A 26,888-nucleotide genomic window follows, 5' to 3' on the forward strand; every position below is an offset into this window, starting at 1 on the left:
ATAAAAAACCAGAATACAACTCAATATAACCTGAGGGTTGAGCCAAAACATCAGGGCACAGTACCTTTATAAGTAGGCAGCCAAGTGGGGGTGTTCCAGGCTAGCCTCGTTTAGCCGTGGACAGGTGCAGATGGGCTTGCTCTTGGCCCGATCATTGCATAGGGGCATCCAGCGCAGTGGGCAAGCGTCCCTCCTTTAAGCTCCTCCTCACATGCTGATATTGGGGGCTAGACACCTCACTGCCGCAAGAGGTTCTGGTCCCTATAGTCCCTGGCCATGAAGAGAGCAGTCTCTCAATGTCCTACGCAGCGGGACGAGCATCCCTCCTTTAAGCGCCGCTGGCGTGCTGAAAATGCGGACTCATGGCCTCACTGCTATGAGAGATTCGGGCCCCTGTTGTCTTGGGCCGTGAAGAGCAGTCTCATGAGCTTAAAGACATACTGGCAAGACTTGAACCGTAATACGTTAAGCCGGATGATTCAGGATGGAGTTAATTTCTCGTATAAAGCAATGCAGTTAAATATGTAATGACTAAACATTGGTTCTTACGATATCTGCAGCGTCGAGATTTTCTCCAAAGTTTAAATTCTGGTGATAAAACCTTTATGCAGAATGATTTTGTAGACTTCTTCATGAGGATAACTGGAGAGGGTTTGTTCGTATGGTTTATAAATCTTTTGACCACAGTAAAGGGCACAAGTTTGACCATATAGCATTAGGTACTGAAGTAACCTCAAGATATTAAGGTGAGCAATAGGCTTGCTCAAACTATGCTTAATGGCTCTTGTATTAGGGGACATGATTTTAAATTATTACATGACCTTTACTACACCCCATATTCAATGGTATAAATGGGGAGTTAGGGGAGACTAAGGGCCTGTCTACAAGTGCAGCGGTCATAAGACTACCGCACTTGCATTGACGGTGGTCCGTCCACTGCATTAAAACTTTAAAAGGTGTTCCAGCGGAGGTCCACCAGCTGCGGCAGGGAACAGTCGATCCCTGGCCGAGCTGCGCCACGATATAACATGATGAGCATTTTACGAGTTCCTGCACCGCCAGCCATTTGATGGCGGGAGCCCCGCCATGAAAAGGCTGGTGGTGCAGGAACAAAGGAGGCCCTAGAGGGCCCCCATGTCTCCCCACCATGGGAATGCATTCAGGGGGGCACAACATGTGCCCTCTTGTCTGTATTCCCCCAAAGTTCCATCACGGCATGGATGTCACGGTTCATGTTGTGCTGGAACTTTTTTTGCCGTTCCCATTTCTGTGCCTGTTTCCCAGTGTTTTAGAAAAACAATGGTTCTGGTGTGGCCAAAAGGTTCATACAAAAAGTGACCCTGTGGGGGGCACTGTGTTTGAGATTAGGAAGTGAATTCCGCTAGGGAGCGGTGAACAATGTACACAGGAACATATAGGTCAGTTTATGACAGATATTTATTTCCAAAATAATAGTATTCAGGTGCTCACACAGTAAGTGAAAATAAGCATGACGTGAAAGGTGATGGTGATATTAAAATAAAGAGATCGCATTGACAACAATAATAGAGACTTCTCAAAAAAATGTTACAGAGTGAGAGGAGTTCATGTTTTAGGGGGTCAACGGCATTTCAATCTCAATTGTTCGAGTTCATCTTCAGGACATGTAACAAGTGAGCAAGCTGAATTCGGGTGTTGTTGCGGTTTGAATGGTTAACAAGATGGAAAGGCTGAATAAATTAGCCAATGTCTCGAGGAACAGCTGAAGGCACTCAGCGCAGGCAGCGCCAGAAGCAGGACACGCTCTTCTCTCGGGAATTCATTCAGTGAACTGGGTTCGACCAAAATAATTTACCGGCCCTGATTTTCGTAGCTGAACAAACCACAGCTATCTGCTTGGTTCGGAGGCTCTTCAGACCCTGATGGTGGGGTCAGAGATCTTGACTGCTGCTCTCTCCGATCACGCCCCGGTTGTAGTTATCCTTACACTTCCCCTACTGCAGCGACTATCCCGCCAATGGTGCTTGCGCAACACTCTCCTCCACCGTGCGGACGTGGTCAAACAGGTGCAGAGTGCGCTAGACGATTTCTTGGTACACAACAACAACCTTGACACTTCACTTTGTACACAATGGGCAGAGCTTAAGGCGGTGTTGAGGGGAGTATTCATCGCTATTGCGACGGCCGATAACGCCGACCGCAGGCATAAAAGGGAAGATCTCATGCAGGGAACTAGGGAGTTAGAACAGATGCACCAGCGAACTGGGGCACCTAGGATCTGGAGACAACTGCGTGCAGCGAGGGCCCAGTTGGCAGCCATTGATAATGATAGGGCGGAGTATGCAGCCCTCCACCTGCGCCAGACCTTCTACATGGGGGGAACCGGTGTGGCCGGTTACTTGCTCACAAATTGCGCAAACTTAGACAGCGACAGGGGGTTCAGGAACTACGCGACGATAGAGGGCGAGTGGTGACGGACGACGCGGACATCGCAGCCACCTTCCGTGACTTTTATGCCCAACTATACGCGGCACAAACTCTGGACAGCTCACTTAGCGATGCTTAGATATTCGAGTAGAGGAGGTCATGGCGGCGATCTCTCGCCTTAAACTGGCTGAATCCCCCGGTCCCGACGGCTACACGGCTGCCTTTTATAAAACCTTCTGTCCAACGCTGGCACCCCTCCTAACTCGCCTCCTTAACTCCTTCGCGCTTACCGGGGCAATTCCAGAGGACATGTTAGAGGCAGCCATCGTGGTCATTCCGAAGGCCGGTAAGGACTACCTGTGGGGCATATCGCCCTATATTCCTCCTCAACATAGACCTCAAGCTTTTCACAGGGATCCTAGCCTCCCGTTTGGCGCCCTATATGCCAGGACTCATCGACCCGGACCAGGCGGGGTTTATCCCACAAAGGCAGACCAGTGACAATACCAAACTGGTGCTCCACCTGATCGAGAAGGCCTCCCGGGTACCTGGGGAATACATGCTCCTCACCATAGATGCGGAAAAGGCCTTTGATAGGGTCCACTGGCCATTCCTGGAGCAGGTACTGATCCACACAGGGATGGGGAGAGGTTTCGAACCCTAATCTTTAACTGTTACCAGGGCCCCACGGCCTCTGTCTGAGTTAACGGGCACACATCGGCTCGCCTCCCCATCACCAGGGGCACTAGACAGGGGTGCCCTCTTTCTCCCTTGCTCTTTGCGCTCTACATGGAGCCTTTCGCCCAAAATGTCCGGAGCAACTCTCTTATCACCTGGATTAAATTTGGGGGCGATACACCATTAGCCTCTACGCCGAGGATATCCTGATATCCCTCTCTGATCCCGCCCCAGCTTTGGGTGCTTTTATGAGGGAAATGGACCGCTTCCCTTGGGCGTCGGGCTTTAAAGCCAACGTAGAGAAGTCGGTATCCCTCAGCCTCTCAATGTCACCCCCAACTCTGGAGCACTTACGTTCTGCGCACCCCCTTCAGTGGGCAGAGGGAACTGTTCCCTACCTAGGCATCCAGCTAGCACCTACGTTGCCGGAGGTGGTCACCACCAACTATGCCAAGCTGCAGACGCAGATTCGGGGGGAACTAAGATGGTGGAAACATTTCCCGATCTCCTGGCTGGGGAGAGTGGCTGCCATAAAGATGACGGTCCTTCCCCAAATACTTTATATCTTCCAGACCTTACCCCTTCGACCACCCAAGGGGTGGATTAAGCAGATCCACTCGGAGTTGTCGCAGTTTATCTGGCGGGGCCGTCAACCCCGTATGAAGGGAGCCATAACGATGCTTCCCCCTGAGGAAGGCGGCCTAGGGGTCCCGGACCTTTGGCGAAACTTCCAGGCGACTCAGCTTTGTTACCTGGTTGAATGGAGCAGACCCGAATCTGAGAAACATTGGCTGTTCCAGGACCAAGCAGTGGCGGCCACACCTCTACAAAGGATCCCCTTCCTGTGTAAGGCTCCCAGGCCGTCTAATCTCTATGCCTCTCACGTTACCAGAACGATCCTGGAGGCCTGGGACCAGACTTGTCAAAAGTACAATTTGACCACCTTCCCATCTCCCCTCACACCGCTCTTCGACAGCCCTGACTTTCACCCGGGAATGAGCGAGACTGCTTTTATGAGCTGGCGTGCCACGGATTGTCGATCCCTGGGGCATCTATTCGACCTAGATGGGATTCTTCCCTTCCCTCAGGTTCATTCAATATATGGGATTCCAGAATTTGAACGATTCCACTACCTCCAAATTCGGCACTGGACCCTTCACCTTACACCAGGGGTCTTCAAACTGTGGGGCGCGACCCCCAGGGGGGCCGTGGAGTGATGCAAAGGGGGTCGCGCCTTCCCAGTCACACTTCTGCCCAGGCCCAAGGGCTTCAGCCCCCCCCCCCCACACTTCCCCCAACCGGGCTGCTGCAGTGAAACTTGAGCTGCTGGGGGCTCAGCTGGGCAGTGTCTGGATTCCTATCTCCAGCACCCCGTGTTTTTTCACAGGTCTTTAAAGACCATTTGCATTTTAACATGCCTTTGTAAACTGGTTACAGAGGCTTAGGTTTTTTTGCTTGTTCCAGTAACCCCTGGGTCCCCACTGTGCCTATTCCTTACATTTGGATTTTACATTCACTGCCGTAGTGTGAGAATGCATTTCATGGAAAGGAATACAAAGTTGGCTTCCTGGGGGCGCCGTGTGTGAAAGTTTATTGTGCTTTTGAAGCACCTGCTGCAGCGTTTCTTTCCCCGGCAATTACCAGGCCTCACATAAATGTCAAGATAACTTGTGTGATTAATTATCTTCCTGGAGAGAGATCAGAATTTTGTATAGTTGAGGTTTTGACTTAGGTGAAGTTAGTGCAGAGGGTTAATATGCCTGCTGCAAAGAACGTGTACCAAGTAGATTACAGAGTGTGTATGATGTGAAGAGATCAGCAGGTTACTGCTTTCAAAAGAGACATCCTTTTGTTACTTGCAATGTATAACTTAAAGTCCTAATATAGAATAGTGAGCTATTAACTTTCATCCTAGAACAGCATGCACACTACAAAGAATACATTATTAGACCATTGATTAATTTTGCAAAAAGGGTTAATTTGGCTAGAAATCAATTCTTATTATTAAAGGAAACTCCCAACTATGCGGTTTCTTTTTCGACTCTGAGTTTGTGCTTCTCCACACCAAGCACTCTTGAACTATACTGCCTACCAGTATGGATGACATGTGACTCCTATACTTTTAGTCCTTTGGCTTAAGTAACATTTCCTATACACTGATTTACACTCTTATGATTGATTGTCTCTGTGTAATGTGTGTGTGATGCAAAGTGCTCGGACACCCTACACTGGTATGAGTAGCACTATATAACGAATTCAATGCATCTGAGAGTGTGGGGTTATGGAGACTTGGTCACTGTTAAAGGGTGCTAGTGAGAGAATCCGTGGTGGGGGTGGTCATTGGGGGGGCACCAACAAACATTGTCGCACAGGGCACCACCAGCACTAAAGCCGGCCCTGGGAAGTATGCACAGATAAGCGCTGAAAATACCGCTTTAGGTGACTGCTTTTTTTTGTACCGACTGGGCCATCAAAATAATCTGCTGGCAACCCTAACTATACAACTGGAAGATTGTTGCAGGATCAGCACATTATTTATTTCCTTCGCCCTCGATCCCCGATTAATGCCGCAATAGTTTAACTTAGATCTTAAAGTCTACGCCCCCGTCAATAACATGCTGAGTTACTTCATGGGTCTGGGAATGCACCCTGCATTCAGACAACTCATTCCTCATTCTCGCCCTTTATTGTCACGCTCACCTTGCACTCACAGTGATCACAATGCACTCACACTGATCACCATGCACTTGCACCATTCACCCGCTCACCTTGCACTCACAGTGATCACTCTGCACTCAAAATGCACTTGTCCTGCTCACACTATACCTCAACCTGCAGTCACACGAGTACACTACTCATCCTGCACTCATGTGACACTTCACTCACCTGTCCCCCTCACTACTCAATATGCAACTCACTCAAACAAGCCCATCAGTAATCATACATTCATTCATCCCATTCTGAACTTGCATCCGCACCCAAAATGAGAGAGGACAGCAAGGGTGTGAGAGAATTTGATTGAAGAGGTCAGGGATGAGGAGAAATGTGAATTGCCGAAGAGAAGTGTGGACACGCAAGAAGTGAGTGTGATCCAAAGGTGAGGGCTTCTGTTAGAACAAAGGGGAGATGTGAAAGAGGAATGGGGGGACTGGAGAGGTGTAAGATACAAATAGACAAAAATTTGAATGAAGAGATGAGGTGAATGAGAAGTGCTGAGGGGCACGGGAGGTGACAGGGCCAGAGAGGCCATGAGATAAATGTGAGAGACTGTTAGAGATGAGGGCAGTGAAAGGACAGAATGGCAAGAGGTGATTAAAGGTGAAGTGAGAGGTTGAATGGGGAGAGTTCAGAAGTTGTAAAAAGGGGTGAAAGAAAATGACCTGCAAAGTGAGAGAGGGATCCGGGGTTAGGAGAGGAGAGAGGGATGGAAGGGAGGGGGTGAGAGGAAAGCTGCATGGGTAAACGGCTTAACTCTACACAAAACCGCCAGGGTTTTAAGGGACCCCTGCTTCTTCCGGTCAGGGCCAGGTGAGCTTCTAATGTGGCAGCACGTATTGCTGCAGAGTGGAAGGCCCTTCACAAAGGTTGACTTGAAATCTTTCTGATGATAATTGCTGTATTTTGGTTATAAATGGGTACTGATTGGGTGAAATATTTCCTCTGCGTTACTGTGTGGAACAAATATCAAAATAATGAAGCAATGCTATCCCAAAATACGCGGCATCACATAACCTCATTTACATTTTCATCCCACGCAATTTAGTCAACAGGTTTAGACATTTTTGTCAGGAGGGGGTCCTTACGCCTCAAAATGTTGACAGGGGGGTCTCGGCATCCAAAAGTTTGAAGACCTCTGCCTTACACCATACGAAAAATGGCTACTTACACGCACTTCCAATGAAAAGCTGATTTCAGATTTGTTCAAAATGTTGCTGGCTACCCATACGTATACATATACATATACATATAGCGCACGCGCGGGGAGCAGGACCTAGGTCGGGCCCTCAGTCACAAAGAAGGGGAAGGGATATATTACAGAGCCTGTCACTCAGCGCGCAACATGGGACTGACTGAGACTTTGACTAAGGTGACCACAAATTGGTATTACACACCCGACCGCCTTCACATGATGGACCCTCAACAAAGTGTGGACTGTTGGCGGGGTTGTGGGAGGTGGTGCACGCTGGCACAGCTTTTATGGGACTGTGAACAGTTAAAAACATATTGGACGCAGGTCCTCGATGAAATAGACAAACACTTCGACACTCAGCTCCCACGTTTTCCAAGCTATGCCCTCCTGGGCCTCCCGAACCCCCTCACATACCCGCTCCGATCACGAAAGGGTCACCAGATAGCGATTGCTCTGGGTTCGGCCACGCAAAACATCCTGCTCCACTGGCAGACCACTCACACCCCCACATTCACTGGCTGGCTGCAGCATTTGTGGCAGGTGCTTGTGATGGAAAAGATGACTCAAGCTAGCTGGGAAGAGTTCCACTTTTACAGACCTCTGGCAGCCGTTCCTTAATCTGTTAGGTTCTGAGTTTAGGGAGCTCGCCTGCCCGAGATACCTTCGCTTGCTGCACCTTTCAGTCCCCCCTGGGGGAGAGCCCTAGGATGCCTAGTTGGCAGAGGAAGGGTAGGCCTGTCTTGTATTAGCCTTTTAGTTGGTGGACGGGGATCGGGGTGGGGAGTGGGATGGAAGGGTAGAATAAGTTTCCTTTTTTGGTCATTTGAATGTATCAATGTTGATTCTCTCTATTATTCGCATTCCATTGTGACATATCAGATTTGCGTTGGAGAATATGCCTGTATCGCACTGTTGGCCTTTATTAACGAATTGCAAATAAAAAGATTTAAACCTAAATGTGTGTGTAAATGCATAGTATGACTCATAGGCAGTAGGATTTTATAGACAAGATATTGGTACCTATACAGTGTGCAAGAAACATTGCTTTCAGAAGAATGCATGGAAGATAAATACCTAAAACAGATGTGTGTGAAGAATACATGTCAGGACCTTCACCCCATACAACCAACCAAATATGTTGGAGGCATACCTCTAAAGTACTGTATGTGCTGCTCTTGGCCGGGCTGTGTACTGCTGTATGTTGTTGAATACTAATTAATACAAAGTTTTTTTTTAAAAAGAATACAACTCATAGCATTAACTGAAGTAGGAGTACAACTATGGGTTTGAGTGCGCGGGTGCAGCTCACTTTATCGGATTGCTCTAATGTGAAAAGCGAACAGTTGGCATGTCATAGGTGATGTAATCTTTAATGTAATTTATTATTTTAAATATGTGTATGGTGAATGTCGCTAGAACTGTCAAGGTGTGTAGGCAAAAAAAGGACTGTAATTTTCTAAGTACATAAAGAGATTCCTGTTTCTTATACACTGGGGGAGAGTGTTCCAGAGCTTTGGTTCCAATACCTCATACTGGCATCCACTGCTGCAGAATTTGTAGGACAGGAGTCCAATGGGTGCATGCTGGAACGGCAAATTGGTCTCAAGATTTTTGTGGAACAGGACCAGCACTTTGAGTTCACGTCCATCCTTCATAGTGATCCAGTAGAGGGCCTTCACACATTATTTTGTAAACTGTTGGTGTCTACTAGCTTTGAAGAGGAGTCTTGCCGTAATGTTTGAAGGATGTGCTATTTTTGAGTGTGTGACAGTAGTTTAATTTGGTGGTGATCAGCGTCTGTGAAATTGTTCAAGGCGATGAGGTGCTTTTGTTGGGCAAAAGATAAGAATGTGCCTAGGGTACATTTGTAACTTCTGTCTTTCTTGGTATGGATGATGTGGTCAAGAAGCTAGTGAATGACATGAAGGGCAAAGATGGTCGAGTGTGGGGTGTTCAGCTTGGGAGAGTCTAGAGTCAGGAACTTGTTTTTTCTGTCATTTTCCATATCTGATGTCAAGCACGAAGGCATGAGCAGCGTATTTGAGAGCTGAGTGAATTTGACAATTTTCAGGTTTACATACATAATGTAAATGATGGAATTGAAACCCTACCCACATGAACAAACATGGAAGACTGCTAGAAACACTCCAGGAAGTGCCAATTGCAACAATTCACAAAAGTGACATCTCAGTGAAAGTCTGCATAATTCTGTAAAACATGAGCCTATTTTAAGCTGGGTTGGGGCACCTTCTCCACAGCCTCGGTCCTACCTCTGCACCGCCACAGTCCCAGTGGTCTATGCTGCTAATGTAAAAAGTGTCCATATATATATCAGTGGTTGATATCAAAGCAGAGGCAGGGAGACCAGCATGCTGATGTTTAATAGGGTAGAGGTGTACTCCAACTGACCAACTTGTACCACTCCCATGGTGGCAGGATTTCTACATGTGGCCTGCAACCTGTGCATGAGGAAAACACCCACGAGTCTCTGAGGCACAGGTATGAGGACATGGTGGCACACTACATTTCTGAGCACCTGGTGCCCGCTGCCAGCCCACTGCCACTCTTTCTCACAGTCCACCTTGATTAAAATCAGACAGCTAGAAACACTACTCTGTTCTAACCATACGTGTGCCTGCCAGCCAGAGGTAAGTTTCTGACACATTTGGTGGTATCTCTAGCTCTGCCTCTAAATTAGAAGGCAATGAGGAGGGCTGCAGGAGTGTGGCAGGTGGACGCAGTGGTATTATCCTACCAAATTTTAAAGAGAGGCCCAAATGTGAGTGAAGAAAGGAATTATCACTTTGTTGCTAAGATCTGACTGAATGGCAACAACAGCAGAACAACCAGAAGAGTGAAGGACCAACAAAGCCCAATGAACTGGCAACTCACCGCAGTATTCGGCTCGATAAGTCTGTACTGCAACTCCTTAGCGGCTTCCCACTGACCAGCAAGACATAGTCTCTCCAATTCACACACTTGTGTTCCAAGGATATTACCCAAGGCACACACCCCACCAACTGCACCTGGGAAAACAAGGAAAAACACATAAGTACCACCTGATACTGCATTTTTTTTGAAGTGAGTAAACTTCACAAGTACTTTAATTACTGAAAGGAAAACACAAACATGTTTTATTAAAAAAAACTGTAGCTGTTTTTAGAATGAATGTCAGATTTAATTTAAAATGATGTCTTTGACACAGTTTTTAAACATGGAGATATCAATTCACGGCACACATTTACATGAAAGAAAGCACTTTAAATAACCAGGCCTCACAGCCAAGTTTATACATAATTCAGTTAACTCGGTTCTCCATCTGTGAACTCAAGACTAGAACTTACCGTCATAATGTCTGCATTTATGTATGCATATACCTCAGCTTCAGCCACAATTATTTTAATGCAATTTTTGATTAAGCCAAGTTATCTGACTTTCAGGCAGAAAGTAGCAAAAAGGTAGTTGATACTTTTCTTTTTAAATTTCCTACATGATGTGTTTTGAAGTCTCAGAGCATACCATATTGTTATATTAATACCGTGTGTTTAGGTTTGATGTGTATGGTGTTTCTGTCATTCATGGCGAACATACGATATTTTAGACGTACTTCAAGGGGATTTGGGACTGCCTTCTTTAGCCACCTGGCTCCTTTTTCATTGGGATCTTCAACAAGTGGTTTGCAATGTTGTCAGTCAGCCCACAAAGGTACCTTTGGTGTTACCATTTCTCTACTGGCTGTTCAGGTGAGTCCTTTCACTTTCTCTGAAATGCATGTGGGACGATTTTACAGTCTGCGGCAGAGCATCCTTTCACATTAAAAAATATGATAAGATGTAGCATTTACACAAGGGGCTTCTGCCCATATGGACTGCATGTTCCATCATGCATTGTGATTGAATATCATGGCGCGTAATGCTATTTGAAAACAATATTGTTATATGACAAGTGAGCAGCAATTGAGAAATATGTCATAACAGTATATTCTAGCATGTAAATTAGTCGATCAATGTAAGTGTCGAAGTAAGTGTTCTTATGTAGGCCATTTGGTATTGCAATTTCACCTATTTGTTACATCCAATTTAATGTCACCATGACAAAGGCTTATTCGGGAGCTGAAACGCGATTTTTCATTATTTTTCTGACATTTTTATGTATATTACTAATTGAATTACATTTCTAGTAAAACACTCAAATGAATTTTGGCAGATCTTATCGAGAATTTAGTGCTGAGGAATTAACTTTTCTATGTCTATGTTGTGGGTTGCTATACATATCGTTGGGAAGTGGGGCCTGTCACCTTGAAGAAGGCTCGAAATAAGTATAACTCGTACTCCTGCAATGCACAGGGTTGTCATCGGTTATGTAATTTCAGCGGTCATCAGTGATGTTATCCATGATGTGATATAAAATGTCAAGTGTGATGTAATATGTGAAGTCATAAGCAGTGCATGGCGATGATGCAAGTTATAGTTACTTCAGTTAACTATAGCTGGTGAGTTCCAGAAGTTTTTTTTTGTTTAAAATCCAACATTTTAACTGACATTTTTACCTAACTATAACGTCACTTTAGCCTTTGTTTTTTTTAATGAATATCTCAGTTTTTAAAAAAAAATTGAAGGATGATATTGCTACCATTCCTAACTATAATATCACTTTAACCTTTGTTTTTTTAAACTAAATTTCTAGTTTTTTTTAAACATAAAGTAAGATTCTATTACTGAACCTAACTAGGTTGCACAGGCCTTGCACAGCCTTCCACCCGAAGGCCGTGAGCACCATCAGGTTGGCCGCAGAGCTTGAACCGTGGCCAAGCTCTGCATCCAACACCCCACAGGCACACTCTATACAGGGTGAAGGCTGTGCATGGTACCGTTATTTAGTTTTGCCCCAGGGTACCACACATGGCTGCACTCCGATCCGCGGGCGTCCCGGGGGATAGTGACAACACTTTTTTTTTTTACATTTTGGCCCTGGAGCTGTCCCTATGAAACCCACCTTCTTCTCACCCCCCACAAAGGCTGGGCTATCAGGGTATCCCTGGAACTGTCCCTATGGAACCTGGGTGTTCTACAGTGATGTTCAGAAAATCTGAGGGTCACATCTCCCTGTACCTTGGTCTCACTGACCTTGAAAAAAAGATTAATCAATGAAAGATGTAAAAACACTAGTACAAGTCACAAAACCTTCAAGAACATAAGTACATCGACGGTTCAGAGCTGTATCACACAAACATTTTTGTCAGTGGTAAATGGTTTTGGCTGTTATTTTGTTATTTGTGTAAATAATTTAATATTATTTCCTAAGGGTTTTATTTTAATTCTCTACCTTCATTGTTTTCTATCGGTGGGTGTTGCAGTGCCAATGGTCGGCCATATGTGGTGCTGGACTTACAACTTTTTAAAATTGTTTTTAGTAGTAACTTGCACACAGATTTTGTGGATAAGCAAAGGCAGTAAACATACTAAAAAATTTACAATATTCAAAAGTGTAAGTTACCTTTGTGAAACGTTTTGTGTGACAAATGAAAATAAGGCAGTAAGCATTTTCCACAGACAAATGTAAATATCAGCAACAAAAATTAGTTTGTGTGATATGGTCACTACTACCAACAAAAATACCTCTCATGTAAAACTGTTTACTTGATACTGCCCCTGGTTTTCCAAGAGTATCATTCATTGAAGTGTTTAATGAATTTACTCAGGCTTGCTTGCTGTTAAGTATGATCTCCCTATCACAAAATGCACACAATCTGAAAAAAACATTCCAAATTTCAGAGTGCTGAATGAAGGCTGTACAGATTCACCTGGGTCTAAAGCACCAATCCTTTGGAAACCACAACAAAAACGGATACTAGATCAGCCCCCGGCCATCGCCAGCGTTGAATTTCCATCAAACCATAAAATGTGATCTTGGCAAGTATTTGACGAGGAGCTCTCGTCTTTAATAGAGACAGATGACAATTAATTGCATTCCGGTTGTTAAGTCAGATGTCCTGAGGTCCTCTGTTATGCACCTTTAAAAGCTGCCTTTCAAATACTCTTGAATAAGTTCATTATTTCGTGACATATTGGCGTGTAAGAACTATACGTTTTTGGAACTTTTTTGAGGCAATCATTCTGAAATTGTTTTAAAAAAACAGACAAACAATAAATAAAACGTCAATGGCAACTCATCCACAAATATGTTGGCCTTTGAAAAGACTCACAGCTTGGGAAAGTAGATACCAAAATTGTGCAGTTATGTGGTAGGAACAAAAGAACCCTGATTGATGGATCCAGTTAGAGTAAGTGGATTTAGGGACAAAGGGAGAACCTATTGGTTCAATACAAATACCAACTGAATGAAACATAAGACAATGTAGTTGACTTTCCCCATGCTTACTACAATCATTACAACATGAAACACCACGCACCAACATCTAAAAAACATAGCTGCCAACTGTCCCGTTTTTGATGGGACAGTCCCGGCAAACTGGAGACTGTCCTGGGTAATTTACTGTCCTGGGACAGTCCCGGCATGCCTGCCTTGGCACATAGTTGGCGGATCACTTAGCTTTGCAGGATCTGCAGATTGCTCACTTTAATACCTTAAAATATATCTGTCTTTCGTGCATCCAAAACTTCTGGAGGTGTATTTTCGTCAGGAATCCAGCAGATGGCACTCCTGTATTTGTTTTGAAATGTTATTAAAGTCTTGCTGTACTTTTCTTAACCCTGTTATCACAAGAACCGAAAGTAAACGTTAAATTATGCTAATTATGTGGGATGGGCAGGGCTTTGGGCTAGTGGGTGTGGTAAATTTTCAGGTAAGTAATTGATAGCTGTGCTGCGAGTTGTCCCTGGAATTTTTTTTCCTCGAATATTGGCAACTATGAAAAGAACATCTAAGATAGAACTGCTAACATATATCCATCATTGTGCAGACATGCAGCCCAGTTGGTAAACAGTCCTCACCACCCAGAAACTGCAGGCATACATCTCCATACACTGTCTACTGAACATGTCCATTGACCTCGGAGATGCAGAAGCAGTCGAACAGTCCTCTGCTATCAGCCGAGAAGCCAAAATCATGCAGCCAAAGCTCAACAAATATAACACAGCCCCCCGAGAACCGGGCCGGAACATAATACACGTAACACATCATCACTAGTCGAACAAGGCTCCGGGCTGTAATGGAAACCCCAGAATTATGTTGGAAAATCACCTGGACTGCCAAAACATTACAAGAGCTACGAAGACAGAACATTCATTATTCGAAAGCTGCTAACAAAATATACAAGATTCAAGAGGGAATTTCCAGTAACTAGTTGGAGTACAAGTATGTCCCTAATAAATTGACAACATTTGGAGGCCTCGATGGAATTCCATGGATTTAACTGAAACAAGGTGACATGTTAGAAGATATGATCAGTAAGTCAGTAGTTCTGCACACACGAATGACCGAACTCAAAAGACACTGCAATACACACGCATTACTAATGACATTGTTCCTAGTTAGGCTTATGAGTAATGATCTGTTGTGCTGCCTAATTTGCACAAGACCTGTGAAAAGACATAGCTATGCTGAATATGTATCACAATCGCTCCTTGTGTTTGACTACGTTGTTATTGTACAAGTTGCTTTTTCCTCTGTAAAAACGAAGATCTCATTAAATGAAGTTTTCAATAGAACATTGTTCCTTATCAAACTACCTGTACTTTTGGAATGCTAGAAAAGATCCTTTCCCACTCCTGATCTGTAATGTTAATCCTCAACTAGGCCGCCTCGCCTGTATATCATTTGCCGAAAACATTCATGCATCTTTGTCCTAATTCACTATACATAATGGATAAGGTGCATAACGCTACTAATTCTTTGAATATTCTTCTCAAGGTTTGCCATATTTATTGAGTTAAAGATCTATCCATCAACATCCCAAAAAGCTTTCAATGGCCGACCTTGATTTACCCTAATTCCTCATCTCCATTGTCTCAGGTTTATTCAGAACAATTTCTAATTTGATTTCCCACTTGTGGACGGGGTAGTAAACTTTTATTTACCATGTAAGACTCTGTAGCGGGTGGTGCTATAGATTCACATGCTCTGCATATTCCTGCCATCTAATGTTAGGCCCAGACATTACATTTTTTCTTCTAAGAAGCTTTGAGACACAAGCTGTGCTGTGACTCCTCCCTTAATCCACAATGCATATGGGCACCTTAGATTGCTTCTTGTTCAACGGGTGAAAGGTGAAATTGGAGTATGGAGTAAATTCACTGTGAAGTGCCACGTGCATAGTTAGTTGGTAAATAATGTGAATGTAAGAAAATTTACTATCCCTACCATATGTGAATCTACAGCAGTACAAGCTATGAATCAATGCTTTCGGTGTCAATAAAATGTTTTGTATGTAGGGTGTATGGCTATAGAAACACATGCTCTGCATCAAGTCTAAAGCAGTTTCCTACCAAGCAGTAGTTAGTGGACAGATGATGCAGATGTCTTAAGACAGTCAGACCAAGTAAACGCTTTACTTTGTAAAGGTTATGTTGTTTGTCGGGTAACTGCTTTGCAGATGTCAGCTAATAAAATGTTACCTAGGAAACCCATGATGGCTCTCTTTAGCTTTGGCATAACAATTTCCGATGTACTAGCATCCACCTTGTGCTTGGCAAAGCCAGCCTTGGAAATAGGTTGACCTTTGTGTGGTTTTGCAAAGGCTTTGAAAAGCTGATTAGTTCTGTGGAAAGACTTGGTACTGTCAATGTAATGCATAAGTGCCCGCTTGTCTAAGGGGTGCAATTCACTCTCTACTACAAAATCATGTTGTGTAAGGAATAAAGGCAGTTCAATATCTTGGTTAATATGGAAAGGTGAGACTACCTTGGGTATGAATTTGGATTAGTCCTAAGTATTAACAAGTTTTTGTGTACTGGAATGAAAGGTTCGTGAATGGGGAGTGCGTGGGAAAAGCCACCTTCCGGTAAAGAAACTGTGAAGTGCAAGAGAGGAAGGTTTCAGAAGGCAGCCCCATAAGGCTTGTGAGGACAATGCTAAGGTTCCACACCATGCCTATAAGTGTTCCTGTGGGTATCACGCTTTTGAGTTTCTCCATGAACACCTTGACCACAGGATCTGTGTCCTAGGCTGCCTGTGTTCTGGTTCAGTGAGGACTTGGCACTTTAGGCTGAACTGTTCCCATGAAGCGCAGGGTCAAGGCTGATTTGCATATGGCTGGGTCCAAACTGAGGTGACATGGTGAGCAAAAGAACGATGGGCTGGGATGCTACTACGAGCAATTGCCAGTGCTTGGGCAAATTGCAAGCATTTCTTCCATCACCTTCTGTGTGTTTCAAGTGGCTGTTGGAATGCCATAGCTCTCTGGGGGTTTGGATATGCTGTGCCTGTGGCAGAGTTTAACATAGAGTCCAGGAAGGACTGGTTCAGTTGAGGATGGAGGTGGGACTTTTGTGCATGTAGTATCAACCCCAGGCTGTGGAGCAGGGTTTTTGCTGTCTGAGTGTATGCTAAGCATTGTTGCCTGCTGCTGCTCTGGTTCTGCCAGCCATTGAGATATGGGAAGATAAAAAAGCCCACTCTGCGCAGATGGGTGGTGAGCACTGTCAGACACTTGGTAAAGACCCCTAGAGCCTTAATGACTCCGAAAGGTAATACTGTGAAAAGGTAGTGTTGTCCACTTTCCACAAACCTGAGGTACTGGTGGTAAATGAGGATGTGGAAGTGGACATCCTTGAGGTGTAACAGCATCATGAACTCACGTTGGAGTAGTAGGATTATTTTCTTTGAGGTTGTCACATGGAAGTCCTCCGATAGAATGTAGCAATTGAGTCACCTCAGTTCTAAGATGAGCTGGAGGGAATTTCCCTTCTGTGGGATGAGAAAGTGCAAATGCCTGTTGGTGTGGGGGCACAGGCCGTATGGCACCCTTTCAGAGGAGCACTTCCTTAACTACAAAGAGGTGGTCTTGACTGAAACCTTGTTGTGGTGTGGTGTTGAATTCTAAGCAGCAGCCCTGTTGAACTACTGCAAGTACTCACTGATCTGAGGTGATTTTCTATCAGTGATGGTTGAAATCTTTTATTCTCTCCCTGAAAGGTGTGGTCGGGGTTTGGGGGGAGGGAGAAGGGAGAGTGTGAGCAAATCAGTACTTGGAAGAGGCGGCTACTTTCCCAGAGATACCTCTTCCCCCGTCCTTGCCATTGCTGCCAATGTAACCTCCCCTTCAGTATCTTCTGCATGTCTAGAACTTATGAAAAATCTATTTTTGGTGCTGGTAGGTTGGTGCCTGAACAGAGGAAATGGTTGGATTCCACCCCTGTATTGCTGCCCACAAACAGTGCGTCTCAGCATGGCAGACTCTAGGGCACCCATGGACATCTTGATCTTGGTGTCCTTCTTCAATTTTTCCAACATCTCATCCACTTTGGGTCCAAAGAGATGTTCCCCATCAAATGGGAATTTGATGAGGTGTTGTTAGGCCTCTTGTTTGAATTTTAAGAGTTGAAAGCATACGTGGCGGTGGACCAGGATATTTGTGTTTATGCTGTAAGCAGGGGAATTCGCAACGTTGAATGTGCAGCAAATATGTGCATTGGAAATAATCTTTCCCTTCACTACTAACTCTTCCCCTCCTTTCTGTATGTGTCAGGGAAATGTTACATCAGTGCCTCCATCTCCAACCTATGTAACATGTCGTAACTCGAGAGCAAACCAACTGAGTTAGGAATAAACAACTGGTTGGTTGCACCAACTGCCACATGTTTGCCAGTGTAATTTAGGTGCTAGGTCCCCTTGTCTGGGGAACAGAGTGTGTCTTCTGTTGTTTGGGCTGAGGTCTACTTCCTTACTGAGTGTACCACCAGGGAATCTGGGGGGACTCGGCTTTTGAAGTAGAAAGGGTCATTGGAAGAAAATGTAAATTTCTTCTAGACCCCTGAAATAACCACTTTAGCTTTAAACTTGGGAAGGAATTGGTTGGCGTTTTCTGTCTTTGAGATGGTCTCCGCTAAAAACTCATCCTCATTCTGTAGGGTGTGCATATTGACTTCATGGTGGCAGCCACTCTCTTCATAACAGCATGATATGCAGGGGTATCATCAGGCAGAGATGGCTTGGCTCGGTTTGTATGGTCAAGTTAAGAAATTTGGAGGCCCCAGGCAAGACATATTTGGTGGCCCCTGTACAGAACAAATTTGAATTTTAATACCCATTTACAGCTAATTCAAGTGTGTTTGATGCCACGCAATACTACATTGAATGTTAAACTTTAAGAGAGTCACCCAAAAAAGGTTGGAATACGTCTTGCTCGGGAACCTATGAATCCAAAAATGACCGTGTAGAGAAACAGAATCAGAGGTAGAGGTAGGCAGAGAGGGAAAGAAAATAGATGTCAAGTAAAGAGAAATTTTACTTTCCCAGGGCCCCTTGGAAGGTGGAGGGCTTGGGCAACTGCTTACTTTGCCCATACTTTAAAACTTCTCTCAGGGTATGGCTTAAAATCTGGATCATCTGTGGGAGTCGACCCTGTACTTGCCCTAGATGTTGTCTCCAGCCCCTGCCCTTAGGGTCTGCTGTGGTCAGAAAAGCAACAATATAACCTATCATGAAACGAAGGGGGAGGGGAATATGGGTGTGGTGTAAAAGAAGGAGGAGGTGGCGGTGGTGAGTGCCTGGGTTCAGGCTGGGGTTGAGGGCTTGTTGCCTTGTCCTTGTGTCTCTTCGGCATCGGGTATCACAGTGCATCGAAGGCTATCTCCTCCTAGAGAGTTAGTTTTCATTTTGTATGAATTAGAGGCAGTGTGGTAGAAGGCTTGCCTGGTGTTGGCTTAGCAGCAATCTTGCCAGTCTCTGGGTGGATGAAGAGCTGCTTTTGTCTGGCCTCAAGTTCTCTGAAAGAGTCTCCAGGATGGGAGCCTCAGATTTCTCTGATTTGGGCATCGAGGGGCACCTCCATGCTAGCATAGAGCCCAGCTTTGAAGCTTGTCTCAGTGTTGATTTTAGCTTCGAAGGGGAAGGTTTGGAGACCTGCGGACGAGGGAGGTCGATGAGTGTTAAAGGTTTGATGCCCTTTGATTGGAGCTTACTCAGCTCCAAAGTCTATTCTCTGTGTTAACCAGACTGCTGGTGGACTGGAGGCTGAGATTTTCTTCCTGCCCGGCTTGGGGCTCGATTCCTAACTCCTACATGGGCGGTGCTCTGGCTTGACAAGGGGGTGTTTAAGTGGGTGGGATGTCGGACGGTGGGTTTGCGGTGGAGTTATACATTCAGTGTGTTCTTGGTGCAACCCCCTGTAGGTGTTGATGCTGAAAGAGTTCCCTCCTGGTCATCTTCAGACGAGGAACTCGAAGACAAGACTTGGGTCAGGGCTTCTCCTAGGCCCCTGGGATCTCTAAGGGACCCACATCTTCTTCCTCAATCCCAGTGGGTCCTGTTTGCCAAAGACATCTAGCATGTCAGTGGATTATTGCCATTTGATTTCCGAGTGTGCTTAATGCTATCCCTCAAGGGCTTCTTGCACAGGTAAGCGAAGCAGAAATATCAGGAGGTCTTATTGTGGTCGGTAGAGAGGCAGAGGTTGCAAATGCTGGGCTAGTCCGCCCGCTGTGTGTTGCACTGTGGAAAAAAAATAAACAGGTGTGCACTGCATCACACCCTACCAGTCTGCATTCTCTGAGGCGAGTCCTTGGGGGTCAAAGGAGAGTTGACTGAGTCAAAGCCCGGAGCACCAGTCATCAAGGCGCTGAAGCAAAACTTTCCCAATTGGTGGGATTAGAGAGGTGTTTTGTCACGAGAGCCGTTGAACCTTATTAGTGATTGCTTACCAAGCAGTCTGTCAAAAAAGTGGAGCAGTTAGGCCTGAAAGGTAATGACAATCGCATCGATCTCAGAGCTGTTAATGAACACGGCCACACCCAATGGCAGGAAAAAAAACAAGCATTTACAATGCAGTGGTCTCGGCAATATTATAGGTAGAGCTATTGGTATTGCTCATTATTTTTTTTATCATTTTTGTATCCCTAAATAAATGGCATTGTCCTTTCTATTGGCATTAGCTTTTTTTTTGCATATGTGATACCTAATGCATTAGCAGAGTGAGATTGTGAGATAGAGAGAGAGAGTGAGGTATTGAAATAGAGAGTGAGGTAGTGAGAGAGAGTGAGGTAGATAGAGAGTGAGGTAGTGAGATAGAGAGTGAGGTAGTGGGATAGAGAGTGAGGTAGATAGAGAGTGAGGTAGTGAGAGAGTGAGGTAGTGAGGGAGAGTGAGGTAGTGAGGGAGAGGGATGTTGTGAGGTAGTGATATATAAGCATAGAGTGATGTTGTGATATAGAGAGAGAGGTAGTGAAAGTGAATTAGTGAAAGTGAGTTAGTGAGATAGAAAGAGTGAGGTAGTGAGATAGAGAGTGATTGAGGTAGTGAGTGAGAGAGAGTGAAGTTGTGAGCTAGAGAGTGAGGTAGTGATGTTTTGATAGAGAGAAGTTGTGAGATAGTGAGGTAGTGAGATAGAGTGGAGTAGTGAGGTAGAGAGAGTTATGGAAAACACAAATTATCTAAGGTGAAGATAAATATAAACGGGACCTGCAGCGTGGACTTAGATGGCCATAAGGATTTTTTAACAGAGTTGTTGACGACTTAATCAGTATTGTAGAGCACGTCATCTGAGTTCACGTATCTGCATGTATAGCGCCAAAGAACATTCTTGAAGTGTTCGCAGAGAACAGCGCTTCTTCGTTCAAGACCTCTTCTGTTTAAAGTTATTTATGTGGCAGCCGGGAACAGAGGGCCACAGTTCCACAAGCTCCCAACGAAAAGCACGCACAAGACACAAACGACTTCAAGATAACAAATACAATACATTGTGCGGGATTACCATAGCTCCTATGACCAGAGACTGCAACTCCTAAGCGCTGTACATAAAAGGCGTCACCTAGTACACCAATGTAATGGAGCTCAACTAACGACTTCGGGAGAATGAAGAGCTGCGTCGGCCCTGCTGGGACTCGACCTTGTGACCGAGGTCGCTTCACACGCCTGAGCCATCCCATAGGCTCACCCATTAAACACAATGATGACATTTCAGCTGTAACCCGACACGCGTGAGGGGGTAACGTTGCGAAACATAACAGCAAAACACAAGCTTTAACAGTGAAACCTAATTGCAATTAAAACCAAGCAGAAAAATCACTGTAATAAGATACATATCAGAGCGTACCCCTTTGGCGCAACATGAAGCTCCAGAAGGGAGTGCCACTACTTTCTTTTTGTTCAAATTTTCTCCCCTGCACTGAGACAGTGAGCCTCTAAATCTAAGTATACTCACGGCGGAGGCAAGTTGTATACTCACGGTGGAGGCAAGTCGTATACTCACGGCGGAGGCAAGTCTTGACCAACATCTCGGTGAGCATGACGAGTTAAACAAGATACCACTTTTTGTACTTGAAATCGGGGGACAGTTGCAGTGAAATAGATTATATTTTTAGGTCCCCCTCTCGTGAATCTGCAGTCCGACACGGGAGCCGACAGCAGGGGGAGAGGACGCCATTAACACCGCCGCCTTTCTCCGAAGCGAAGCAGAAATGCCTCGGAGAAACGCAGCGGCGGTTTCAGATTCGGGGGCGTGTTTTTCTTTTCTCTCCTCTTGCCATGTGCTGGAGGAGAGAAAAACACGCCTAATAAAGGGCATGGCTAAAAAGTGGAAAGAACAGCACGGAACACGCCCCTGAATCTGAAAAAGACGGAGCCTATTTGGAGGGACGGCTCTCTCCTCCAATGGCTGGCCTCCGTTTAGGAAGCCAGCCAATGGAGGAGAGAGCGGACGGTCCCTCGACCTAAAAAGCGGTGGCAGGGCTAAACCATGCTCATACCAGTCAGCAAAATGACAAGGTGCATAAAACAATATGGACATGGAAATTGAAATGCCTGCGATTGGAGAGTCCAATATATATCAAGCTTTGCGCATTCCCTTGTCAGCGCATTCCCAATGTATCCTGTTAATCAAGCAATCTATAATGTATAGTCTAGAGGAGTTTCCTAATACGGATCCTACATAGCACTTCTAACCATCACGTCACAAGAGCCCCAGGATGCTTGTCCCACAACCCACGCTTGCACATACAAAGCCGCACTCGTGATCACCAAAAAAAGCTTTACAGCAGCTGTCAAAAAGTTCACAGGGAGCTCCGACGCAGCACACACTGGTACCAGTCATCTGGCGGAAGCTGCTGCTCTCAGAAGGGGAAGTAAACAAAGGGGGCATTCTCGGCATCTCACATGAAACTACTATGGGATCGCACCCACTATCCACCCATGCTGCATGATACACATCTGCTTGACTCGCAAGATTGTCAGGACTCTGATCGACAAGGAAGTTTTACTTTTATTACACGTCACGGAAACATATGCTACTACAGCTAATTAACAGTGCGGGTCACGGTACTGAGGGGCAGCATCTCTGCCTTGTCAGCACAGGGTAGACCGCACTGACAGCTATAATGCCCCCTCGTGACACTACAAATCACCGATCAGCCAATTGCAACGTAGCCGGGGGCAATGACAAACCGAAAGTTCATAGATATCTGTCTGTACCGGAGGGGGGGCGCTAACATGGTAGCAAGCACCAAATACAGCTGCAGTCCCGACGGAGGCTAACAAGAGTGTTAAATACGGAGTCCAAATCCAAGCACTGATGTATTGTGTTGTAGCTGCATTTGTGCATCTCCAGCCAAAGACTTACTTACTGTGCGCAGCGGATCAGGCGGCTTCTCGCGGTCCAGCGCTCCCGCCGATCTCCGATGCACCCTCTCCCCAGCCACTCCGTGCCGTGGCCTGGAGCATTAGCAGGCCGCTTCTCCTCCCTTCTCGGCTCGCAGAGGACTCCAGCGTTCAGCGGTTTGAAAATGGCGCGGCAGGAAGCCGGGAAACAGAGCCGGGGCAGCGGCAGAGCTTCCACCGCTCCCTGTGTAACCCATAGCAACCCCGGTAGACCAGCCCTGGGGCTGCAGACTAGAGAGCAGCGCCGCCTCCAGGAGACCGAGGGATACACACCGGAACGAAGCCGCAGTGTACACACCAATTCAGATTGCTTGGTTTAAATACACATTCACATTAAGCCCCCCGGACACATCACGGGTGCTGGAAATGGAAAGCAACACCAGGGGAGCCCACAGATTTGGAGGCTTCGGCGACAGAAAAGGAGCTAGGACTCTTGAGAGTCAGAGTTACTGAGAGTCCCCCATATAATGCTAAAACACGAACTCTGCATAGTTGTCAAGTTTGTAGATTGCTTATGTGTGACTGTCATCTTGGTCTCAGTATACTTATGAGCCACCGATATAATGCATAGCTGCCACGTTTTCAGTCTACTATGAGTGACATTTACCTGTTTTCAGCGCGTTTATGTGTGGTATTTCAGTGTACTGCTGGCATTGAGAGGAAGACTCGAGTCCACGTCACAGAAAAGATGCGAGAGGAGGACGAATGAACAAAATGGAGGCAGGGTGGCACCGTTCACACTACCACGAGGGGTTTCTGACACAAAGGAAACGAGTCTGTCAAAGGGGAAGTAGGTAGGAGACACCACCGCCTTTCTCCGAGGCGAAGCAGAAATGCCTCGGAGAAACGCAGCAGCTGTTTCAGATTCGGGGGGGGCGTGTTTTTCTTTTCTCTCCTCTTGCCATTGGCTGGAGGAGAGAAAAACATGCCTAAAAAAGGGCGTGGCTAAAAAGTGGAAAGAACAGCACGGAACACGCCCCCGAATCTGAAAAAGACGGAGCCTATTTGGAGGGACGGCTCTCTCCTCCAATGGCTGGCCTCCGTTTAGGAAGCCAGCCAATGGAGGAGAAGCAAAAAGAGAGGCGGGCTAAATAGCCACTCTAAGAAACATTAAATCTCCGGACTTCCGGTTCTGCCTTCGGCAGACCGGACGGTCCCTCGACCTAAATATCTAAGGTGGAGTCAGTGCCCATGTGCATTGTGGACCAAGAGAGGAGTCGCAGCACGGCCCACGACTTAAAACTTTTTAAAATAAAGCAAGTTGTAATTTCCAAGCCCAACACCAGCTTGCTGGAATATGCATAGCATTTCTCTACAGTCAAACATACTGCAAGTTTACTGCTTGTCACCACTTTTTCGACTAAATTATTCCCAATATATCTATTTAATTCACAAAAGGCTTGTCTAGTAGCAAACTTGGAAAGCCTAGCCCTCCTGTCACAGAAATATGTCACAGAAAGAAGGACTCTCATGCTAAATTGCCTACTGGGCTTTTTCTGAATTGACCAATGTTGAAACGTAGCTTTCCTGTGTTTTTACCTTTGAAATATCTGACTACTACACCGATCCGCCTATCTCAGTTAAAGCAACATATGTATTAGAAGATAAAACAACAGCTTTCTCCTATGGGTCCAATGGCTGGTCCCAGAACTCCACAATAGTGAATCTTCCAGGTTGCAATCCAGTTCTCCATGGTTGCGTTGAGAACCCCATATATTACATGATAACACCCCAAGTTCCACCATGACCTCTAAATGTATCCAGCCAATCTTCATCTCTTCCCTAGCATACTGGTAAATTACTCTGTAAAGTATTTATTATAGTTGCTTGTGTCTGCTACAACCTGTAAATAACTCTCACACCCCCATTAAGGCTCCCTGGAGGGGAGGGCCTACATAGTTGGAACTAGGACTTTTTTTTTGGGGGGGGGGGAGAAATAATACTTTTAGCATTAGAGAGAAAGCGCCTTTGCAGGTGAATACCACGAGTTAGTCATACCTCACTGTGATGAGGAAGAGAACATTTTGCAAAGTGAGGATTGCCAATAAGAAATCTGACAATTTTAAAGTATTGCCCAATCAAACTGTTTTTTTTCAATAAGACAAGTTATGATTCACACCATGTCTCACATTCTAAAGTGATGCACTTCAGTTATGCTTTTAATTTACAGCAACTACATTTGCTCTGACCACTGGCAGCTGTTGACATTTTGTCTTTAAGGTCTCTCGTGGAAGATGTTGTTAATACTCAAAGGAAGGGCCAAGACAGAAAGATGGAAGAAAAAAAGCGAGTGTGACTGGAGAAAGAATGGGGGAGATGGGAAATTAAATTAGGAAATAAAGCAAGAATGGTATTTTTCATGTGGTCATTGAAAGACATGGGATGCGGCAGAATGGATGAGCCTAATTGTTCTACTGAACATTAAGTGGTTTGTGTTTTATGGACCCTTTTGAAAGGATAGCAATAACAATAAATCCACCAAAAACAGCACATTTACCCCCCTGTCAAGTAAATATTTGTTGATTAAGAGGTTGACCTATGGGGGTGACCCGTCTGAGGTAATTCTTAGGATCAAAGCCACCTGCTCAAAGTGCAGAGGAAACCTCACCAAAGGTAAAGGTGGCCCACAGCTCAGTCTACTATGTCTGATCTGCCACCAATCTAGCAGGGTCACCTCCATGAATGATGGCCATGGAAAAGAGCAGCAAACTGTCACAGAAGGATTCAGTACAATGTCTTGAACATGCTTGGAAGCAGCCCCACCCCAGCTTGGGAGATGTAGAGGGCACCTACAATATGCCCTCACTTCGAGCGGGCGTCGGGGTTTGGGGGGGCTGTCAGCATTTCCAATGTTTTCGTGTACCTGCAAAAACTGTGGTAGTGGAGAACGCCATTGGCATATGTTCCACTGCAATTTACTCTGCCAATGTGTTCCTTCAAAGGCAGAATGAGCCACAGTAAGATAAATATGACTGATCATCATGGTAGAGGAAGGGGATTTGAATCTATAGCAGATGAAAATTCTGCAAGCCAATCTATAAATTAGGCACGCTGTTTAAAACCGTTGCAGGATAGCCGTCAATATGTAACAATTAAAAGCTTATATATACATATATATATACGAAATCAACACACTGACAAGCTCAGTGTCAAACCAACAATTTTAATAAGATCTACAAAGGCATTAGGGTGAAAATTTGATAGTCAAAATCACATTTAATGGCAGGAGATATACATTTTTAGCACTCGTGAAAACCTTGGGCAAGAAAATCAGTCACCTAATGGTAAGAGATAGGAAACAGACTTAGGTTGATTCGCCTGTCAGGAGCCCACTATGCATATGCTAAAAAGACAACATTGAAAGTGTCGTTTATCATACCCAGCACATATCAAGAATGAATTCTGGGGCGGGAAAAAAGAAAACGCTGTTACAAATGTGGCAAAGGAAATGCAACACCACAAAAGATTAGAGTGCATTATAGTGACTAATAGGCAGTGTAATTATTCAGGGATACAATTCCCCTGTCGTACATTATAAGGATATTGCATGTCAGCAAGGAGTTCTATGGAGTGACCATATAGGAGTGACCATTGTCAAAGGACGAGTGCCTTCAAATGGTCCTGGAAATCCAAAGTGACTTGCAATATCCTTTTAACGTACCCCAAAGGGTATTTTATTCCTGCAAATACATGGTTACACCATCACCCTTTCCACAACCCGCTTAAACCCTCGATAAAGAGAAAGTATATGTTGACATTAAGAATGAAAGTCAATTTTATAGTGCAAATTTAAACACTACAAAACAATCAAAATCTGTTTAAAAAAGGCTGTATATCAGAAACATGCAGATGCTATTTTTCCTGTCATGATGTGTAGGCTGGAAAAAAATAAACAGGTTGCCATACATAGCTCTCTTCTGCTGATTAATGCTCATTTTAGTCAGACCAGAACAAGGAAAAGCCAGTCCTCTTTCGTTGTTTAAACTGCAGCTGTAATTTTTCTCTTTGACCTGCATTTCCCCCTGACTGCTGGATAAGGCAGGAGTATTATGATGTCATAACTTAACTTTAATAATTTATTATATTTGAGCAGGTATGCCATTTCAAGTAACAAGAGATGTCC

At 45.1% G+C, this 26,888-nt stretch overlaps 1 protein-coding gene across 1 annotated transcript in view; it reads right to left on the bottom strand.

Moving 5' to 3' along the window:
• Positions 1-26,888, bottom strand: part of HOGA1 (4-hydroxy-2-oxoglutarate aldolase 1) — a 147,336-nt gene that overhangs the window by 34,178 nt on the left and 86,270 nt on the right. The window contains exon 6 of the mRNA XM_085606378.1: positions 9,887-10,020. Coding sequence (XP_085462504.1) covers positions 9,887-10,020 — 134 coding nt within the window. The remainder of the gene's footprint in view (positions 1-9,886; positions 10,021-26,888) is intronic.

Source organism: Triturus cristatus, chromosome 1_2 (genome assembly GCF_964204655.1).
Source record: "Triturus cristatus chromosome 1_2, aTriCri1.1, whole genome shotgun sequence".
Lineage (NCBI taxonomy): Eukaryota > Metazoa > Chordata > Amphibia > Caudata > Salamandridae > Triturus > Triturus cristatus.